The sequence below is a fragment of the Anolis sagrei genome, chromosome X (assembly GCF_037176765.1).
Source record: "Anolis sagrei isolate rAnoSag1 chromosome X, rAnoSag1.mat, whole genome shotgun sequence".
Lineage (NCBI taxonomy): Eukaryota > Metazoa > Chordata > Lepidosauria > Squamata > Dactyloidae > Anolis > Anolis sagrei.
This window is the reverse complement of record NC_090034.1, coordinates 83,903,617-83,925,479: the sequence shown is the minus strand read 5'-3', so window position 1 is coordinate 83,925,479 and position 21,863 is coordinate 83,903,617. Positions and strand designations below refer to the sequence as shown.

Genomic DNA, 21,863 nt, shown 5'->3' with positions numbered 1-21,863 from the left:
TGGAAAAGACCTTCCCTTTGAATGTAAAGAGATCATAGTTGAAAGGACTGCTTTGCTAGGACCTGACCATGAGAAGGTGGGTTTCTTAGCAAGGCATTTAAAAGTTCATGAACAAGCCTGCCTAAAGATTCACATTTTCCCTCCAGAACAGTGTTTCTCAACCTGGGGGTCGGGACCCCTGGGTGGTCATGAGGGGGTGTCAGAGGGGTCACCAAAGACCATCAGAAAACACAGGATTTTCTGTTGGTCATGGAGGTTCTGTGTGGGAAGCCTGGCCCAATTCTATTGTGGGGTGGGTTCAGAATGCTCTTTGATTGTAGGTGAACTATAAATCCCAGCAACTATAACTCCCAAATGTCAAGGTCTATTTCCCCCAAACTCCACCAGTGTTCACATTTCAGCATATTGAGTATTCGTGCCAAGTTTGGTCCATATCCATCATTGTTTGAATCCACAGTGCTCTCTGGACGTAGGGGAACTACAACTCCAAAACTCAAGGTCAATGCCCACAAAACCCTTCCAGTGTTTTCTATTGGTCATGGGAGTTCCATGTGCCAAGTTTGGTTCTATTCCATCGTTGGTGGAATTCACAATGCTCTTTGATTGTAGGTGATCTATAAATCCCAGCAACTACAACTCCCAAATGACAAAATCAATCCCCCTTCCCAACCTCACCAATATTCAAATGTGGACATATCAGGTATTTGTGCCAAATTTGGTCCAGTGAATGAAAATACATCCTGTATACTGGATATCTGCATTAAGATTCATACCAGAAGCAACATTATAGTTATGAAATAGCAACGAAAATAATGTTATTGCTAGAGGTCACCACAACATGAGGAATTGGATTAAGGGGTCGTGGCATTAGGGAGGTTGAGAAACACTGTTCCAGAGAGTGTCTTTAAACACATTTTGTAGAAAGGGGAGTCCCTGGGGTAGTAACAGGAGGTAACAAAGCAAAAGTCTTCCTCTCTATAGAAAGTGAGCATCTCAAGCAAGCAAAGGCCAGTTTACCTATATAGAGCTATATAAAACACAGTTCCATGTGAGAGGGATCTAAGAGTCTTAGTAGACCACAGGCTAAACGTGAGCCAATAATGTGATGCAGCAGTGAAAAGGCCAATGCGGTTCTAGACTGCATCCATAGAAGTCAAGGACTGAGGGAAGTCACAGACCCCCCTCTATTCTGCTTTGGTTAGACCACCCCTGGAATTAGAACTTGAGTCCAGCTCTGGGCAAAACAACTAGAATGGAGGTGGACAAGGTGGAAGATGCCTAGAGAAGGGCAACCAGTGGTCAAAGGGCTGGAAAGCATGAATCCCTTTGAGAAAGCTGAGTATGTTTACTTTGAAGAAGGTGAAAAGTGGACATGAAAGATATGTTTAATATTGGAAATGATGTCCCATTGAGGAGGGGCCAAGCTTGTTTTCTGCTGCTCCATAGACTGAGGCACAGTGGAGCCATGGATTCAAATTGCAGGAGGAGATATTCCACCTGAACCTACTGAAGGTTAGAGCTGAATAAGAAGCCTGGGAGTCTGATGGAGTCACCTTCTCTGGAGCTTTTTAAGCAGAGGCTGAGTGGCCAACTGTCGGGGGTGCTTTAATTGTTTTTCTACCTAGTAGAATGGGCTGCTGAACTTGCTGATCAAAAGATCGCAGGTTCGAATCCTTGAAGTGGTGTGAGCTCCCGCTCTTAGGCCCAGCGTCTGCCAACCTAGCAGTTTGAAAACATGCAAATGTGAGTAGATCAATAGGTACTGCTCCGACGGGAAGGTAATGGCGTTCTATGGAGTCATACTGGTCACATGACCTTGGAGGTGTTTAAGTACAATGTCAGTTCTTCGGCTTAGAAACGGAGATGAGCACAAACCTCCAGAGACGGACACAATTGGACTTAATGTTAGGGAAAAACCTTTACCTAACCTAGAATGGAGCTGGACTGGATGGCCTTTGGAGCTCTTTTCCAATCCTATGATTCTATGAAAATGCCTGCCTCCATATAGAAAGCCAGTGCTTCAACCCTGGTCTAGAGGCTGAAATGCTGAATTGCCCACTTTGTATGGGGTAGAACCTTATTTTGAGATGGGGGAATAAACGTTCCAATAGGGATGCAGTCTGGATTTGTTTTCATCTCGCACTGATCAACTGTCTCAAAAATTTGGCCTTCCTCTCTTGAATTTCCCTTGTGGCATCAAAACCAGGTTAATCAGAGGGAATCCATATACCTCCCCCCCCCCCCGCCCTTTTTGGGCTCAGCTTGGAGTATTTTGAGAGTATTTTGTACTCTTTGAAGAGCGGAAACAGTGCCAAAAGCATCCCTGCTGTTTTCATTGCAAGGAGATTAGTGAGGGCTGTGGAGGTGGCGGGGACAATCAGTAAAGTTCTCTGAGAAAGACCGTTTTGTCCCTGGAAGGAAAGAGCAAGCACAAAAGAGCTCTTTGCAAAAACAGCAGTGCACAGGGGTCCCCTTTTAGAGGCGTTTAGCATGGCTTCCACATTTGCCACCTCTTCCTGGTGACAAACTTTCCTGCTGATTCAGGTCGCATTTTGAAACGCGATGGGCTTTATAAGCCATGCAGCGGTATTTTTAAAAGCCTTCCTTCACTCCCAGCAATTCTGGGGGCGTAATTCCACCTTTCCTTTCCCCCAACCATAAATCTCCATACAAGAGACCCACCTCCTGATAAGCACCATGCTTTCCTTTGCTGTGGGCGTTTTAGAGGCATTAATTCCCCAATTGCACATGGTGCCAAAAGCCAAAAAGCCCTTTTCTCAATTCCTGAGTGTTATTATGACTGGTGGGGACCATAAATAGCGAGAAGCTGGTAGTTAATCTTGGTCTTGGTCTATGTCACTGTGCCACTGATATTTGATTTGGGAGATCTCATGGAAAGGATTGCCTTCTCAACAAGGAATTAAACTTGTGTCGTTTGAGACAACGAGAAAGCTTCAGAAATGAAGCATTTGATGGACCAGGTGCTATCTTGCGCAGCTATGCTCAGTATCACCTTTGGAGAGCGATCCTTTCCAATCCGCACAAAGATGAGAGAAGCCTCGCAGCCATGAGCTCAAAGTACAGGAAAGGAGATTCCACCTGAACATTAGGAAGAACTTCCTAACCATCCTCAGAGTCCAGTGGAGGCTCCTTCTTTGTATGTTTTTAAACAGAGGCTGGATGGCCATCTGTTGGAAGAACTTTGACTGTGCTTTTCTTGCATGGCAGGAAGAACAGGGTTGGACTGGATGGCCCCTGGGATCTCTATGATGCTACTAAAATAATCAATGTTAAACTTTGGTCCAGCTAAAGCAGGACTAGGGAACCTTAGAATCAAAAAATCCTAGTTGGAAGGGATCCCAATGACCATCCACTCTAATCCCCTTTTACCAGGCTGGAAGACACAATCAAAGCACCCACGACAGATAGCCATCCAGCCTCATCTTAAAAACCTCCAGAGAAGGAAGGAGACTCCACTGGACTTCCAGGCAGAAGCATATTCCTTTGTTGAACAGTTCTGAACATTGGGAAGTTCTTCCTAATGTTTAGGTGAAATCTCTTACCCTGGAGTTTGCATCCAGCTTTTTGGGGTGTTCCCAGTATCCCTTGTCCCATAAGAAAAGTCTCAGGGGACACATTTTCTGGGGTGGAAAACTAAAATGGGGTCAGATGCACTGTTTTATCCCCTCTGTGCACGCGAATATGAAAAAGGGTAGAAGGGGAGGTTTAAAGCGCAGCTAGGAACGTTTATTTTTAGAAGCGATTTGTTCCCATTATTCATGTGTTTCAAATGTAATTTGTTGCCATTAGTCATATGGAAAAATGGAGTCATTCTGTCCCTCGCTGCCCCGCCTGTGGCTTTTCAATGATTGCCCAAGTAGGACATCCCTCCCAACCCAATTGCCTAGCAATGAGCCTCTGAAAAACCTACTGTGGCCTTTGGTCCTGCATCCCCATTGCTCTACTTCTGGATCTGTCAGCATCTCACGCTTCAGCAGCTGAATATGTGGACTTCAAAGCTCTGTGTCTGACGTGATACGAAATATTTGCTTACGGTTATTTGAACCCGGGCAGCTGTTCCTCCCATTCAGTCATCCCTTAGTGGCTTTGGCTATTAACAAATGTGTTTGAAGGCTTCTCAAGATTTCTAAAAATGGGAAGGGAATGTCAATGAGATTGACATGCAAAGCAGTCAACCACAATCCACAGTGAGGAAGAAGGGTAAGTGCAACGCAGGATATCGAAAAGACAAAAACGTTTATAAAGTTTATCACAGTGAAACGTATTTTAGAATAGTCAAAGCTCAAACACCTCCCAAGACAAACCAAGGGCAAGGCATCTCTTTCTAACAAAAACATAAACACTGAACTTGAAGATCCACTGAATCCACCATTAAGTGGTAAACTAAGACTTACATAAATTACACTGAGTCAGTCAATGGGTTTATTCTGATAGGACGAGACACTGGATTTAGGCCTGAATTGGCTTTCATGTTAAAAAAATAAAATAAGGTAAAGTGGAGGATAAAAAAAATACACCTTCTTCTCTGAGGTGTCGTCTAGCTTGGGATTGGGCTGCGCTGGAAGTCTTCTGGGAGAGATGCGAACCGAGGAATGTTGCGGCCGTTCCGTTCGACCCACTGGGAAAGGCTGAAGGTCTGGGATGGGTCTTTACTGCGCTGCGCATAGTTCCTACACAAAGAAAGGAGCAGAAGATGAGGTGCAAGGCAACAGAATGAGAACGAAAGAGCCGATGGTACAAGAGAGAAGCAAAATCACAGGCAACGTCATGAAGTTTTTGTTGGATGAGCAAGTTTAATAGCAAAAGACCCTTCTCATAAATGTACAGCAGAGTAACTTAGGAGCAGCAGTGTGACCCAGTACCAGTAGCCCAAAGTGATAAAAAGAACAAAAACACACAGACCAATGTTATCTCTTCCATAGGAGGCTTTTCTTTGTAGTAAAATAATACAGCTGCACTATTTACAATAACAAGGTTTCTATAACACAAATAAACAAATACATAGTAGCTTTACACGCAGCAGCCTTCACACTTTGGAGCTTTAAACATGAGGCTTCTCTCACACAGAGGTTTACCTCACACTCCTTAGGGCAACACTAGCTTTGGCCCGCTAACTCTAATAGGCTTCGGCCTACTCACTCTCCTGTGCTGGTCAGTGTCCGTAATAAAGTTTTGTATTGTATTGTACTCACTCTCCTCAGGATGACACTAGCTTTGGCTCACTGACTCTAATAGGCTTCGGTCTACTAACTCTTTCAATGCTTGACTCACACTTTTGTATTCAAAATACCCAGTTAATTTTTTTAATATTTCTGACTGTTTTCTCCACGCTGGGTTTTGAATCAGACCCAAAGTTTCATCAGCAAGATATATGCAAGTATTTGAATGTGGTGTTATGTGCCTTCGAGGTGACACAGGCTTATGATGACCCTGATCCTAGCAGTTTTCCTGGCAAGATTTATTCAAAGGGTTTGCCATAGCTTTCCCCTGAGACTTGCCCAATGCTCCTGTTTCCAGGGATGAGCAGGGATTTGAATCCTTGTCTGACAGATTCCTAATCCAACACTCAAACGTCAACACTCAGGGTTATATCAAGTAGAAGAAGCAGCTCGTATTCCCTTGAGACCCATTCCAAACCTCTGTCAGGAACACTCCCACAAAATATGGCCGCTAAGGTTGTTTAATGGCTGTGCAAAGTAGACAAAATGGTGTAAACATTTGAGCACTGAACCGTGGGTTCAAATCCATGCTGTGCCATGGAAATGCAATGGGTGACCTTGGGCCAGTCACACAGCCTCAGAGGAGGGTCAGGGAAAGCCCTCTCTGAACAAATCTCACCAGAGAAACATGCAACAGTATCGCTATACATCAGAACCAACTTGAATTCACACGACAACCAAAAGTAAGCAAGGAAGCTGTATGGCAGCCCGTTCAGTCATAACTGTTGATATCCAAGGGCAGAAGGGCGGGGGGGATTTCTTCCAAACCACAGAAAAGAGGCCAGTTCCAACTGAATCGTCATCTCTGTCCACAAAGCCATTTGGCAACCATAGCAGTACCACAAAGTGCATGGCAGTAGCTGGTGAGAATGAATGGAGCCTGATACTCCCTATGCCCAGACACAAGATCTCAGCCACTGCATAGGCCAACATTCTGTGTTAAACACGAACCAAGCAAGCACTTTGGAGACACCCACAAACTGGCTTTACCCTACTCCTCCCACACTGAGGGTCCCCAGGATGAGTCCATTCCAGTACAGTGCTTCTTCCCATACTCTGTTCAGCTTATCTAATCCAAAAGCCAGCCAAGCGCTAGCTGCCATCATTACATCTTAGGGAAGTCAATTCCACCAACTGTTTGTTGCTGCTGGAAGCAAGGGATGAGTCAGGCCAATTAGTGACAAAATCTCTCTCGACTAGACTCCCGGAGAGTGTCAGGAAACCAGGGCTGTGTCTGTGCATCTGAGCGTGTTTGGCTCTTGGCAAGAAGGAAGCTTCCCCCACGATGGTTTGGACACCACTTTCAAGGGAAGATTCCTGGTTTCATGAAGTGCTTTGAGGAAACACACAAGGGCTACCCCACTGCCCCCTCCCTGGACATCTAGATCTCCTTTGTGTGTCACGGGAGGCAGCTGCAAGCTCCGTGTTGACCCCTGGGGGAAACGCCATGCCTTACATATCATACATGCCTTCCTTTGCTCATTCTCTCAGCTGCATCACTGCAGATTAAAAGACTAGCTTTAGGGTGCCAAGCGGAGGGCGCAGGAAGACATTCTTCAAAGGGTTACTGGAAATCGACAAGAAACGTACAGCTTTCAGGAGATGAAAGGCATTCTTTCCATTCAGTTGGAGCATTCGAAGGTTGGGTTCTTCCCCTCCCCAAGGCAGACTGCTATTAGACAACCTTTATTTTCCTGCCTTAAAGGAGTGCTTCAGAAAGCAAAAGCTTCATGAACAGGGAAGTGTATTAATGGAAATCTTGGAGCATTCATGCCACGGCGGATTCCTGCTGCTGTGAATTATGCACTTCACTACCATTTGATCCTAGGGTTTATACTCTGCTGCCCATTGGAGACGGGCGGATTCAATGCCAAGGATCCTACACACATTAAAGGTCGCAACCTTTGAGGATGCCTACCATAGATGCAGACAAAATGTCAGGAGAGAATGCTTCTAGAACACGGCCATACAGCCCGAAAAAACCTACAACCTAGTGATTCCGGCCATGAAAGCCTTCAACAATACTATCATCAGAATAGGATCAGTAGCTTGGACTTCTCCATTAAAGTTCAGACTCAAACTCAAGGTGGATTCAGCAATCCAATAATATCACAGCCACCCACCTGTGCTCTGCTATTACATTTGTATGTACAACTAAACGTTATCCTTGAAGGCATCTCAGTAAGGTTTGCTTGGTTTTTCAGGCACTATGGCAGCCTACTCTCTTACCAGGCCAGCTCTGGACTGGTGTAAACATAAGGCTGGTCTATCTAAATCAGTGGTTCCCAACTTATGGTCTGTGGACCACCAGTGGTCCGCAAGAACTAAAATATGGTCCGCGGCCTTACTGTTACTACACCGTTGCAACAAAAGCGACTGGTCTCGTGAAACCCTCTTATAGTGCCAAGGTTTATTAAGTATGGTTTTCTGTGGACAAGCAGATGGCATATGTTCTGCATAAGACACTAGAGCTGATGTGGTCTATCCAATGCAATTTTCTGAATCAGCACCCCAAATAACCAAACCAAATCTAAAGTTGACCAAAAACAGATTCGTAACCCTTTTGGTACTAATGTTGGAGAGTGATCCCTGGTCAAGGAAAGGTTGGGAACCACTGATTTATATTCACACTCCAAGGAGGGCATCTGGTAGGAGTTTCAGGGATCAAGAGCTCTCCTGGAAGTTAGGGCCACTCATGTGTCCTGAGGTGGGCCTTACACAGCTCTTACCTCTCATGTAACTCTTTTAATTTCCAATAAAACCAAGAATAGGAAGAGTGGGCGTGAGGTGCCTTCACAACAGATGGACCCTTATCTGAGTCAATTTTGTCATGCACCAAATGTTCTGTTGTGAACCACGCAGGCTCACTCTCTGGGGTCAGATATGCTTAGTGCATTTGGCACAAAACAAAATGGGATTTCACCTGTTGAAATTAGTTGGTTCTATTCTTCTGGCTCTCAGTTTTTGGGCCCCAGATAACATAAGGCACAATTTGGAGCCGAAATGCCCAGCTGACTAGAAACTAGGAAGACAAAGTTGCACCATGCCAACTTAACTCCAGCATTTAAAATGTTGGTCATGCCAAAATAAGTATGAGCTTCAAAATGTGGATTATTCTGTTATTCTCAAATTGTTTTAAAAGGCTCTTGAACCATTTCAAAAACATCTATTTTTAAAGAAAGGAAAGCTTGCCAATAGGGTTTGGCCCAGACAGAAACGAATGGGGACCCAGTACCTCACAGTCAGGTCAGTTGTGTGCTGAGAGCTGTACCCCTTGTATTCGGAAGCGACCTTCTGCATCAACGCAAGCATCTCATTGACTGCACCTGGAATTAATCAAGAAAACCAAGTATGTTCGCATCAGGAAAGATAACAGCAGAGACAACTTGTCCCATCTAAAGGCCCCATCTGCAAGTCCAACTACTTCTCTTGGCATCCGTCGTACACGATGCAGTGTATTTGTGAGCCAGTTTTGGTGCCAGCCAGAGCCAGCAGGTCCTAATTTCATCCAGCCTGAATGCAACTGACAAGGACACCGGGGAAGTCCAAATGCAATTTCCTCTGAAAGGCTGAAGCATCCTTTCTTAGAATGGAATTTCCAGCCAGGGATGAGTCATCTTAACACAGAGACCGAAAAAAATAAAATAAAAAGGGAGCTTCAGTAAGGGCTATCATTTAAATGTGTGTGAACTCCAATGACAGGAGATAAAAGAGGGACAGAGAGAAGGATTATCTGGGTATAGACATAAATGCAGAAAAATTGGGACATAGAGATGACAGGTCCGGGGGGAGAATACTTAGCAAAGGCACCCAAGAACCCAGCAGAGGGAGCACAAAAAGCAGTGGTGGCACTTGGACTGAAAGGTTCAGCAGCCTTGGGCAGCATAGACAACGGGAAAGAATGATGGACATTTTGCACCCTTAAAGAAACGGCATGAAGAACAACCAACTGGATGTCTCCTGAGATGTATGATAGAGAAGGACCAGGTCAATGCTGCCATGTATGGACTGGGGTTGTCTGGTCTTGAGAAATAATTATAAATCTGTTTCTTCCTATAGCCAACTGAGCTTGAATTGCCCTCCCCTGGAACAACAAGCTAATTCTAGCCCAATATGTGTTTGAATCTTTCAGCACTGTTAACATTAAATACACACACACAGTCCCCAAGTTATAAACATCTGACTTATAAACAACTCAGAGTTACAAATGGGTGTGAGATAACAGGAAATGAGAGAAATCTACCCCTCAGAAGGGAAATTAACTCCAGGAAGAGTTATTATCGTGGGAAAAAGGTGTTTCCACTAAAGCCAACCACTGTTTCCACAGAAAGGCACATTTTTCAAAATCCAATTCTCACAGGGACAGAAACTGGAGTGAAATCTTCTGAACAGGGGCACAGACAACAAAGGAAACGCCATAGGGATGTTAGCACCGGGATTGTGGCGCAGCTGGCTGAGTGTCAGCTGCATTAAGATCATTCTGACCAAAAAGGTCATGAGTTCGAAGCCAGTCCGGGTTGGAGTGGGTTTCCAACCAACTGTGTGTAGCCTGTTGTCGACCTTTGCAACCAGAAAGATAGTTGCATCTGTCAAGTAGGAAAATAAGGTACCACCTTAAAGTGTGGGGAGGCAAAATTAACTGATTTATGAGGCCATAAAGAAGACTCCAGCAAAGCATTCCAGCGGGGAAGAATGCGGAAGTGCTTCATTAGCGTTGCAGATGGACGATGAAAGCGACAGCTCCCCTGGTGGCCAGAAAAAAGTTAAATAGCTTCTGTCTATGTCTGTATATGTTTGTATGTCAAAAATTGGCATTGAATGTTTGCCATATATGTGTACACTGTAATCCGCCCTGAGTCCCCTGCGGGGTGAGAAGGGCAGAATATAAAAGCTGTAAATAAATAAATAAATAAATAAATAAATAAATAAATAGTCCTCCCCTATGGTAGCCAAAGCATGCATGTTGCATAAATGCATCTCTCTCTCTCTCTCTCTGGAGTTACATTTTGAAATGTACCTATTGTGATTTAGATACAAATACAACTTCAGAACAAACCTGGAGAACCTATCTTGCTAGTAACTTGGGGACTGTCTACATACACACACACTCACATACAGGCAGATATGGCATTTGGTACTACCTGTGTAATTTGTATTGCTACCTTAATGCAATGAGAGTTCAGACAATGCAGGCAATTTAGGAGCGGCAATTCCATCTCCTCTCCCATTACGGTACTTGACTCAAGTAGGCTATCTCCAATGCAAATATTGCTGTAGAAGTTACCTGGGCAGCCGGCTGCAGAGTCGCTATTGGAAATGCCTAATTATGCCGTTAATGGCCCTTGAAAGCTTATTTCCTGAACAGTGGGGCTTGGGAGGGGGAAGCAGAAAGCAAGAAAGCCTTCTGCAAATAGGAAGCCACAAAGACAAGGCAGATGAGCAGGATTTCACAGAGCAATGTTCAAAGGGAGCATCACAATGTAAATTCGGCAATGTCTAAAGAGCCCTATAACACATTTAGTGCAGGAAATGAATGGATCCCTATTGTGTATGCACCCCACTGCCCAAATATGTCCAGGGCCTGGGAAAGATGCCTCAGGACCCAGAGTGTTGTTGTAAACCAAGCAGAATTAAAACAAGGCCACACCTGACCTTTGTTTATGCTCCAGGAAGCAAATCCTCAAAATGCCGGACTTCAACTCCCAGCAGCCCCTGGGCCAGCAAAGTCAATTGTAAGAAATATTGGAAATTGTACTTCAACACTTGGGAGGACTGCATGATTCCCAACCATGCATGAATTATTAACCTAAAATGCTGAACCATCACCAGTTACAACAAACATACGGGCTAGAGAGTGATATAATGGGTCTCATTTGTTTCAGTCTTAATTGCAGGGAAACCATAGTCCAATTATTTCTGACTACAGAAGACCATGGCATCCATTAATCTACATGTTCACTAAGAATTCATCAATTGATTGGGGTTGGACTAGATGACCCATGAGGTCTCTTCAAACTCTATGATTTTATGATTGACTGGGCTTGCTCTAGTTTGGACTAAATAAACAATATGCGAACATCTTCAAATCCTTGGGTCAAAAATTCCTGAGATGTATTGCATACCTAAATATTGCCTCAAGTCCGCAAGCAGTCATTGTTCAAACCCAGATGTACCTAGGCTTGAAAACCACAACAGTTTTGGTATTAAAATCTGGAAAGCAGAAATGATGTAAGGTCCCTTCAATTGGCAGCTACTGAAGCCTGCACAAAAGTTTCAGGATCACACAGGCTCCTGCTATGATCTGAAGTAGTGCTTTTGCTGGAACCAAAGATCTCTCTAAGTTCCCGACAACCAGAAGGAAATGGCTTCAGCAGATGCCTTTCTTTTGAGCCAATCTGCTGCATGCCATTCCCAGACAGCCGGAATTCGTATTAATCACCCTCCTGCGTTAAAACCTCACAGGAAATGTCAGGTCTGGCACAGACGGATGGGGTTTCCTCTGGAGAGATCAGTGAAATTTTCATTCCGCCCACAGCTGCAAGGTGTCAAGCAGGAGAGCATTCAGTATTCATTTCAGATATTTATACAGCTTGTACACGGACGTATATTCATGTGTAGGTCAGCAATGGTATTATGGCCTCCTCTGCTCATAACGCTTCCTTCTGATCAGCTATTTTCCACCATAAAGACATCTGAAGTTTACCTAAGCCATTTTAGGTTGAGTGGGGTACATTTTCATGGGTCCTTTCGCCAAGTCAATTTTGTTCTGTGCATTTTAATATATGTACTTCATAGAAATGTGTGTTAATGTATATATTTCACATAATGTTTCATGACGATGTGTTTTTAACTATGCTGTGGCCTGCCTTGAGCCACAATGAGAGGCAGGTAAGAAATAAAATTACACTATGTAAGAATTTTCTTTTTAAAAAGAAAGTTCCTGGTTTGAAAGTGTTATTTCCTGTTTAATTGTGCGGTATTTACTTTGAAAATAGTCGCTATACTCCAGAATCTTTGTTTTTGTGGCTGCCACAAAAATGTTGAATTGGAGATGTTGACAGGAATATGTTGACAAGCAGGGAGATGTTGACAAGCTGGAATGTGTCCAGAGGAGGGCGACTAAAATGATCAAGGATCTGGAGAACAAGTCCTATGAGGAGCATCTTAAAGAGCTGGGCATGTTTAGCCTGCAGAAGAAAAGGATGAGAGGAGACATGATGGCCATGTATAAAGATGTGAGGGAAAGTCATAGGGAGGAGGGAGCAAGTTTATTTTCTGCTGCCCTGGAGACTAGGATGCAATGGCACAATGGCTTTAAACTACAGGAAAGGAGATTTCACCTGGACATGAGGAAGAACTTCCTGACTGTGGGAGCTGTTTAGCAGTGGAACTCTCTGCCCCGGAGTATGGTAGAGGCTCCTTCTTTGGAGGCTTTTAAACAGAGACTGGGTGGTCATCTGTTGGGGGTGTTTTGAATGTGATTTTCCTGCTTCTTGGCAGGGGGTTAGACTGGATGGCCCACGAGGTTTCTTCCAACTCAATGAGCCTATGATTGAGAATCTATGAGATATTCACTGAAAAACTATAGCAAAATGTGCTGCAGTATGTCCTGCAAAAACAAAGTTGTTGCAGTTCAATACAGCTTTTCCATGTTTTTATGACAGAACCAATTAGGAAATAACATTTATAAATCAGGAACAATAATTGTGTTATTATTATGCAATTACTCCTGTATGGTTCCACTTTAATTGTTATTGAATCCTGATATTTGTATTTAAAATAGGTTACTGGGAATCCTGAGTGAGAGGACTCCAGTGCCTCCTCAAACTACAAACCCCATGGCTGTTAAGGTAGAATTATAGCAATATAACTGTGTAGTATAAATGGGTTCTCAGCAAGGGCAGGGTTAAGGCACAAAATCCTCTGAAATGCACTAAGCTCTGCAAGCACCCTGAGCATGGTCAGACCTTTGGGAAGCATCGCTCATGGTCTCAGGCCAAAGCTTTCCTTCTTTCTGTGCTCCCTTTGCTTTGGAGGCTTTTACCTGAAGCGAGGACGTGTTGTGCCCACACTCAGCAGGCACTCCCTGCCACACGTCCTCCCTGAGCCGCCCAACCAAGAAGCCATCCAATCAGCCTCTGAAAGCCATTTCAGGCCCAATGCCTTCTCCATTCTCGGCGCCCGATTCTGAACAAGCCCCACATTTATAAAAAATGCAAACAAGCCTGCAGTCTTTCAGCTCAGAGGATGTTCTGGGAGTGATCAAGGTAAAAAATAAGTTGCAAAGATAAAGGCTTCTGACAAGGAGCCCCCAGAACACAGTTTCAAAACCTCCCCTGTATTTAAAGGGGGTGCATGCTTGGGTGGGCTGCCATAGCCAGAAAGTACCCTCCCTTTGCTCTCAACTACTATCTCGATGCCTACAGCCATCTGAGATAAAAGTCTGTTAGTGCTAATAAGCAAACAGCTTGGATTCATTATAGGAAGCACTCGCGAGCGACTCCCGGCGTGAAATGCCAGGCCTCCAAAGGTACACCTCGCATATTAATGGAGAAAACACAAAGGGGAAAGGAAAGAAGGGCCCTCATTAGATCTTCCCTTCTGCCCACATTAATGATCCTCAAGGCAAATACTGCAAATGGGATGGCAGCCATGGCTATCACCATATTTCACGCAGCAAAGACAGATGAAGGAAAGGTCTTATTCTGTCAGATGATAAAAAAAAACAATTATTCCTTATCCCATTATGCTGAGGAACATAAAAAACTTCACAAAAGAAAGCAAAAAAAAAAAAACTCCACAAAAGAAAACAGAAAAAAACATAAAAGAAAACGAAGTTTGAGAAAGCACCACCACCAACACACATTTAAATCTCTAACACAGAGAAAGGAGGAAGCAATCTTTCTCTGGCTGCAAACCCTTTCCATTCAAGCAGAACACTGGAGTTTACCCCTGCCTGTTTAAAATTCTGTGAGCAAGGCTTTCATGCCCCACTGTCCCTGCCAGGCTCACCTATGATGGGTTCTCCGCGACAAGCGTGGTTGAGCACAGCGTTGATGTATTTCTCCTTGCTGGATTCGAGGTCCGTCTCCTGGATGCAGATGCGTCTAGGCCTAAAGGGATGAAGGAGGAAAAACACATGACAAAACGCCATACAAAGCAACCCTGGACAAGGGTGACATGTTAATGAGAACACGCCTCTTTCTATCTGCTGTCATGTTGATTCTGATTTATGGCAACCTTATGAATGAGAGACCTCAAGGAGCCACATGCATCATCCTTCCTGTTCAGGACTTGCAAACTCAGGCGCCTGCCTGTAATATAGCTTTCCTTTCTTCCCTTGTCTTCCACTTAACAAGCATTATTGCCTTTTCTAAGAAGTCACGTTGTCTCATGATATGACCAAAGTATGGCAGTCTAGATTGAGTTGAGAATTTAGGTCTGATTTGCTCTTGGACCTACTAATTTTTCAATTCATTCTGGACTGCCTCATCACAGGATTTTCAAAATAAAAGCCATTCAGGAATGGTTTGCAACAGTAATTCCTACCTCTGGAGACCCTTCACATTGAATATTTTGACATCCAGTCACTGTTTGACACATTATGTCTGGCTCCTCAGCAAAATCCCATGAGTTGGGAGACACTACCATTAGCAATGCTCAATGGAGGCCAACATCATGGAAATGTGGGGCAAAGGGGAGTACTAAGAGAATGGAAATGGTGAAGGGGTTAAAGTCAAGAGAGCATTGTCTTAGGTGGAGTGGTTTCCTAATGGTTTGCAGCAATAACCACATTTCTTCAATTGTAAGATGCCATTGATTGTAAGACACACCCTAATTTCAGAACAATAATCACCAAAAATACATAAGATACACCTGCAATTATGAGACCCACCTCATTTTTAGAAATGTTTGTATGGGGGGAAAAGTACATTTTAGAATGGAATAAAACCTGTACTTACATCTAGAGGGCTTAAAAAAATCACACACCCAACAAGAAATTCTTATACATTTAAAAGAGTGATTATGTAATTGAACCGGGACAAAGTTAAGCCTCCACTGAGGCATGAAACTCAATGGTCATCTACTCAGTCTGACCTATCTCACAAAACTGATGTGAAAATAAAATGAGGGGGACAGGAGTCACACGTGCCGAGCTCATTAAAGGAAAAGCAAGGTAGAAACATAAGTAATGCACCAATAAATCTGTCATGCAGCAGCTCTCTGAAATCCTGGCAAGGAAAGGAATGTTTATCCCACTTTCAAGAATTAAAAATAATTCTTGGTTCCCAGATTCAACAATAACCTGGAGACAAACTGCAGACGTGACAAGTGTTGCCTTCTTTATACGCATGGAAGACACCTGCAATTTCAGCACTGCCACCGTAACTAAGCCAAAGTGATTGATATGCATGGGAGAGCCGATGCCTGGTGTCATCCAAAGAAGACACACACGTCCACAGCTCCCTCAATTTGCAAAAGGTTTCAGCGAGGCCTGAAGCTCCACCAGACATTTGATGTAAGTAATCCGTATAATGAGTTTTTCAGAATTTCAGATCTGCAGTATTGAGGAAAGGCAAATTTCTGGCTATTGTGACTGCAAGGGGAAGATTCAGCAAAAAATGCCAAGGAATCGTGCACATTTTCCTTCAGTGAGATTTTTGTGGGCCTTTAAGAGAAAAAATGGGAACTGAAGTTCTCAGAAGAAAATACGCAAAGAAGCAAAAAGAGAAAGCTGCATTAAAAATATATAAACAGTCAATAAGATTGTTGTTTCTAAACCACACAGAAGACAAATGTGATTCATGACAACTTGGCTATGGGAGATGGACAGAGTATTCAAAATTAGGGTTGCCAAATGGACTTCCTGAATGATTTGGGGAAAAGAATCCTAAATCCTATGCTGGAACCCATTCTGTACAAATGCTGTGCATGGGGAGGGTGCACAGAAAACAGTGTTCCCTGACCAGGAAATGAGTTGTTTTCTGCTGGGAGCTACAACGTGTCTTTTTTGCATGGGATATTTCCCAAGCGACATATAGTCTTTATGAACTATGCATTTTCGATTATGTTCTTGCAGTAATTATTAAAACGCTTAAATTATTCATTCTTGCCAACGAGCACAACATTTACAGAAATACACAACCCTACGACAGTACTTTTTCAGACTTAAAATTGGGCATCTGCTACCACCTAGCGGAAAGGAATGGGATACCAGGGGAGGCCCAGTACTATAGGAGATACACGTCCGCACAAGACAACAAATCCCTAGATCCTGCAAAGGAATCCAAGCAAGGCAGAACAACCAGCCACAAGCAGACAGCAGGAGCAAACAGGACACAGAGGGGAAAGATTCTGACCTGTTTGATTCTCTGGTCGGAGGATCTTGTCCATAATTTTCTCTTTGTTCCCTGACAGAGCTGGAACAGGATGGTGCAATCTGGAACTGTGAGCCAACAGTTAATGTAACTGCAGTGTTGTTGGCATTCTCCCCTCGTGGCTCCTTTTGATCTATGAAAGCCTGTCCGACTGAGGGCTTTTCACCTCCTGCACTGGTCTCTCTCCTTGACTCTGCAGATATCTTTTCTATGGCACTGGGAACATCATTCCCATTCTCCAAATTTACAGAAGCGCTTTCTGGAAGTAAAGGCCCCTTGGAGCCTAAATCAAGTCTGGCTTGATTTTGGGAGCCCTGGCTTTGGTGATTCCAAGTCTCTAGACACACAGAGGCTTTCTTGGAAGCTGGATGGAAAGGCTCTGTGTATGGACTCATCTCTCCATCCTCACTGGCAAGGAGCTCGTCCTCAGCCTCAGGAGAGAGGTCTGTAGGAGAGTTTAGGCTTTCTCCATCTGAAGCATCTAGAAGGGAATCATCCAAGTCATGGACCAGGGAAGGGGCCAGCCCATTGCTTGGGAAGGAATCGTGAGGTGAGGATGGGCGCCACCGCTTGCTGCCCAGTGGGTCGCTGTCTTCTGTATAATCAAGAGGTCTCTTATTTCTGGGAGCTAGACCATTAAAGAGAGAGACTTGGCGCACATAGGGGCAGGAAATATCACTAGCCATTATAGCAATTTCAGGGCTACATTAGATATTTGTTTCTTTAAATTAGGCTTTCTGTACCATGACATAAGGGAGGTCCTAAACTCCAGCCTTTCCTTCAGTCAAAGCAGTCCCTTTTCACCTGTAAAAAAAAGAAAAGTAAAATAAAAAGGGCCAGACAAAAAAGCTCTGTTCTTGCCCATACCTTTCATCTCCACTGGAAGAAGGCGGTCACTCCATTGATTTGGACCTCTGTCCTCCAAGAATTGCATTTACATAGAAGTAGGCACCACTCGCCTTTTTTCCAATGAATAGTGTCAGTATTCACATGCAAGTGATTTGAAGCAGCTTTGAGTACAACCTCACACAAGCATGAGTGTGAAGACATGCAAGCTTTTTCATTAAAGAGAATGCCCCTTCACTAGCAAACCTCAAATTCGTGTGCTTGCTAGTTCCAAGAAGAGCTGGTACAATACAAGAATTGTTTGTCCTACTTTGTATCTGTGGGTGAAACAAAGTAGAAACTATCTCTGTAAGATTTATTACTAGGAATCTTATTTGGGAACAAAAAACAAAATAGATCCAGCTAGGGAAAATGATAGTGCCCAGTTCACATTCTGAAGAATGTCCAGTCCACTAAATGAAGAAGGAGCCAGCCTTCTCGAGTGTGGAGGACTTTAGCAGTGGCACATTCTTATTAACACATATATTTTGACTTCACTTGAACTACAAGGGCTCCGTGTTATAGCATCTTGGGAACTGTAGTTTTACAAAGTTTTAATCTCTGGAACTCTCTGCCTAGGGAGGCTAGAATGGTGCACACTCTATTGTTGTTCTGGCAGCAGGTGAAAACATTTCTATTATTATTTTTATTGTTGTTATTGATATTTTGTATACTACAATTTACTCTCTCTTCTATTCAGACAGGCTTTTAAAGAGGAAAGTTTTCAAGCACAAGCCTGGACATGTGGTGTAGCATTTTAACATTTTTTAAAACAAGTCCAATGGTTCTATATTTTAGTTATTTGTGTTTAACAATTATATGTTTAATTCCATTTTCATAGAATCATTGAGACCTTGTGGGCCATCCAGTCCAACCTCCTGCCAAGGGGGAAAATCACATTCAAAACACCCCCAGCAGATGACCATCCAGCCTCTGTTTAAAAGCTTCCAAAGGAGCCTCCATCACGCTTCTGAGCAGAGTTCCACTGCTGAACAGCACTCAGTTAGAAAGTTCTTCCTCGTGTTCCAGGGAAATCTCCTTTCCTGTAGTTTGAAGCCATTGTTCCACCAGAAAACAAGCTTGCTCCCTCCTCATGACTTGCTCTCACATATTTATACATGGCTATCATGTCTCCTCTCAGCATTCTCTTCTTCAGGCTAAACATGCCCAGCTCTTTAAGCCTCATAGGGCTTGTTCTCCAGACCCTTGATCATTTTAGTCGTCCTCCTCTGGACACATTCCAGCTTGTCAACATCTCCCTTCAATTGCAGTGCCCAGAATTGGACAAAGCGTGATTCCAGGTGTGGTCTGACCAAGGCAGAATAAAAGGGTAGCATGACTTCCCTGGATTTAACACTATATTCCTTTTGATGCAAGCCAAAATCCCATTGGCTTTTTTGCTGCCGCATGACATTGTTGGCTCATGTTTAACTTGTTGTCCACAAGAATGCCAAGATCTTTTTTAATGTTTATATGCTATAGATGACACATTTTGAGTGCAGCAATATGCTTTGAGTCTCTTTAAAAGGGGATATAAATATAATAAATATTGTTTATTATTTTAATTATTGTTTTGTTTACTGTTTAATTATAGTTTTGTGTATTTTAATTATTGTGGGATTATTGTAATTGTTTAAATGTAACAGCATCGAATTGCTGCCAAATGTAAGCCGTCCTGAGTCCCCCTTCAGGGGTAGAGAAGAGACGGGGCACAAATATGGGAAATAAATAAATACAGGGTGAGGCAGCATAACTTCCATTTTTCAAAACTTAATAAAACCCATTGTATGAATCAGAATTATTTTTTTTATAATGTAGGTCCATACCTAAAGTTTTGTTTTACGTGGTTTTGAAGATCAAATTAGGTAGATGACGTCCCCCATTCTCCATACACTGAGTAAACCGATTTCTGGCATTTGTCATGACTCTTGCCAGCATAGCAGGCGTTATGTTGGCAATTTCTTCCTGGATGTTGGTCTTCAAATCTTGCAGGGTCCTTGGACGGTTCACATAAACACGGGATTTCAAAAAAACCCATAGAAAAAAATCACAAGCGGCCAAATCTGGAGAGCGGGCCGGCCACTCCAAATCCACTCGAAAAGTAGGCCTCAATGGCAAAAGCATGCTCCTCACTGTTCCAACGCATGATGGCGACTGAACTGTGTCAGGACAAAACTTTATACTCCCACCTCTTGAACAAGACCACTTGCGCTCCAACAGACTGAATGGCGTGCATTTAAAAAAAAGGAGGTTATGCTGCCTCACCTGTATATTGGAAACTAAGCAAGGGAGGTATATGGTATCTGTAGAAGGTCCAGGGTGGGAGAAAGAACTCTTGTCTGTTGCAGGCAAGTGTGAATGTTGCACTTAATCACCTTGATTAGCATTTGTTGCACTTAATCACTTTGATTTGTTAGGATGTTGTAATATATCTGTCTTGCTAGTTTTTGCCACTTGTAATTTGTGTTTCTACTTGTCACTTGTATAAAATAACATTTGAAAATGGTTAATCAAGAAACCTTGTTTGCATATCCTGCCAATATCTGAGGCTGGTTTGGTCGTGACACGCAGTAGAACCAGAGCTTGGCAAAGTAACATTTTTGGTCAACACCTCCCCAGATTATCCCCACATCCAACTTGGCTAGCAACCACGCTGGCTGGGGATGTGGATTTGGGAGCAGATGTAGAGCCTCAGCCTCTCCTTTCGCAACCTTGCACAGTCCATTAGGCCTTTGCCACATAGGGAAAGTGGGATCTCCCCCATAACAACTTGGGTTTTCATCCCACTCAGGGAATACACGCTGGATGTATACTGGCTCTCCTCCATCGTCACCCAGCATGATGCCAAAAAAGCGGGAGCCGAAGTGGTTAAGCAGGTGGAGCACTCCTTGCTCAGTGGCCTCCTCTATGTCTTCAACTGACTGAATGGCGTGCATTTAAAAAATATATTATTATTATTATTAACTTTATTTGCACCGCGCTAGCATCTCCCGAAGGACTCGATGCGGCTTACAAAGGCCAAGGCCTCAAAACACAACATAACAATACATAACCTAAAGAAAATTAAAAACAGTTAAAGCAATATTAAACAACAAGCAATAAAACAATACACCAGGACACAATAAAACTGGGCCGGGCCAGAGTAATGGGTACAGATTAAAAGTGCTGATGTGACAGGTGATATATGAGGATTATAGGGCAAGTGCAATGTGCCAGCAATCTTAATTTCTAATAAAGTGCTTCTGGGACTTGTTGGAGTTTTCCTATTCTGGAAAGGCACATCGGAACAGCCAGGTCTTCAAGTTCTTTCTAAAGACTGCCAACGTAGGGGCCTGTCTAAGCTCTTTGGGGAGGGTATTCCAGAGTCGGGGGGGGCATCACAGAAAAGGCCCTGTCTCGCGTCCCCACCAGACGCGCCTGCAACGCAGGCAGGATCATGAGCAGGACCTCTCCGGATGAATGAAGTGAGCGCGTGGGTTCATAAACAGAGATGCGGTCACGCAGGTAGGAAGGTCCCAAACCGTTTAGGGCTTTGTAGGTAAGCACCTGCACCTTAAATTGGGCTCGGAAGATAAAGGAAGTTATGCTGCCTCACCCTGTATAATAAATATAATTTGCCAAAAAGGGCCAAATCCAAACTCCCAGGATTCCATCGCATTGACTTATGGCAATTAAAGTGGTGCCAAACTGCATTAATTAATTTGTTGCAGCTCTTCCAATAAATGTATGTATGAGGGAAGGCCAGGGATGAAAAAACAGCCCACAATTAGAGATATGAGGGAAGCCTTCGTCCTCATCCAAAGTGATGGAAAATTACTTTATTTGACGGCAATTCCCATAAACCAGTGGTTCTCAACCTGGGGTCCCCAGATGTTTTTGGCCTTCAACTCCCAGAAATCCTAACAGCTGGTGAACTGGCTGGGATTTCTGGGAGTTGTAGGCCAAAAACATCTGGGGACCCTAGGTTGAGAACCACTGCCATAAACCATCAGTTAGGACCCCATAAGTAACTTTTCCCCAGCAGTTCTGGCCTCCTGAATTCTTCCCACCAACCCAAGCCTCACTTCATTTTCCTCAGCCCCTTAGAAGGCTTCAGGGAAAATAAAACCTTCTTATACATTCACAGAAGGGAGCTTTGAACCTTTAGAAGCTTCTCTTTCCAAGGAAATGCTAAACCGAGCTCTCCTCAGCCATTTTTCTCCTGTTTTGAGAGAAAGATGATGCTCACCCGCCGCCATCTTGCTCCAAGAGGCTCTAGAACCACGCCCCCCTGGCGTGTGGCGGATCCAGCGGTCTGGCCGCGCCCCTTTTTGTGCGTTCAACCAATCAGGAGGCAGAAAGGGGGCGGGGCGAGGAAGCT

At 43.7% G+C, this 21,863-nt stretch overlaps 1 protein-coding gene across 2 annotated transcripts; it reads right to left on the bottom strand.

Moving 5' to 3' along the window:
* Positions 1-4,240: 4,240 nt before the first annotated feature.
* On the bottom strand, positions 4,241-21,786 carry S100PBP (S100P binding protein). Of its 2 annotated transcripts, XM_060784110.2 has the most exons (6): positions 21,732-21,786; positions 17,362-17,422; positions 16,601-16,686; positions 14,253-14,353; positions 8,476-8,566; positions 4,241-4,691 (listed from the first exon to the last, which is right to left on the bottom strand). In XM_060784110.2, the coding sequence occupies exons 2-6, from the start codon at positions 17,362-17,364 to the stop codon at positions 4,559-4,561; spliced, it is 414 nt and encodes a 137-aa protein (XP_060640093.2). In that variant the 5' UTR covers positions 17,365-17,422; positions 21,732-21,786; the 3' UTR covers positions 4,241-4,558. The 2 variants fall into 2 exon arrangements, with proteins under 2 accessions (XP_060640093.2, XP_060640092.2); XM_060784109.2 differs by having other exon boundaries at positions 16,601-17,422.
* Between the last annotated feature and the right edge of the window lie 77 nt (positions 21,787-21,863).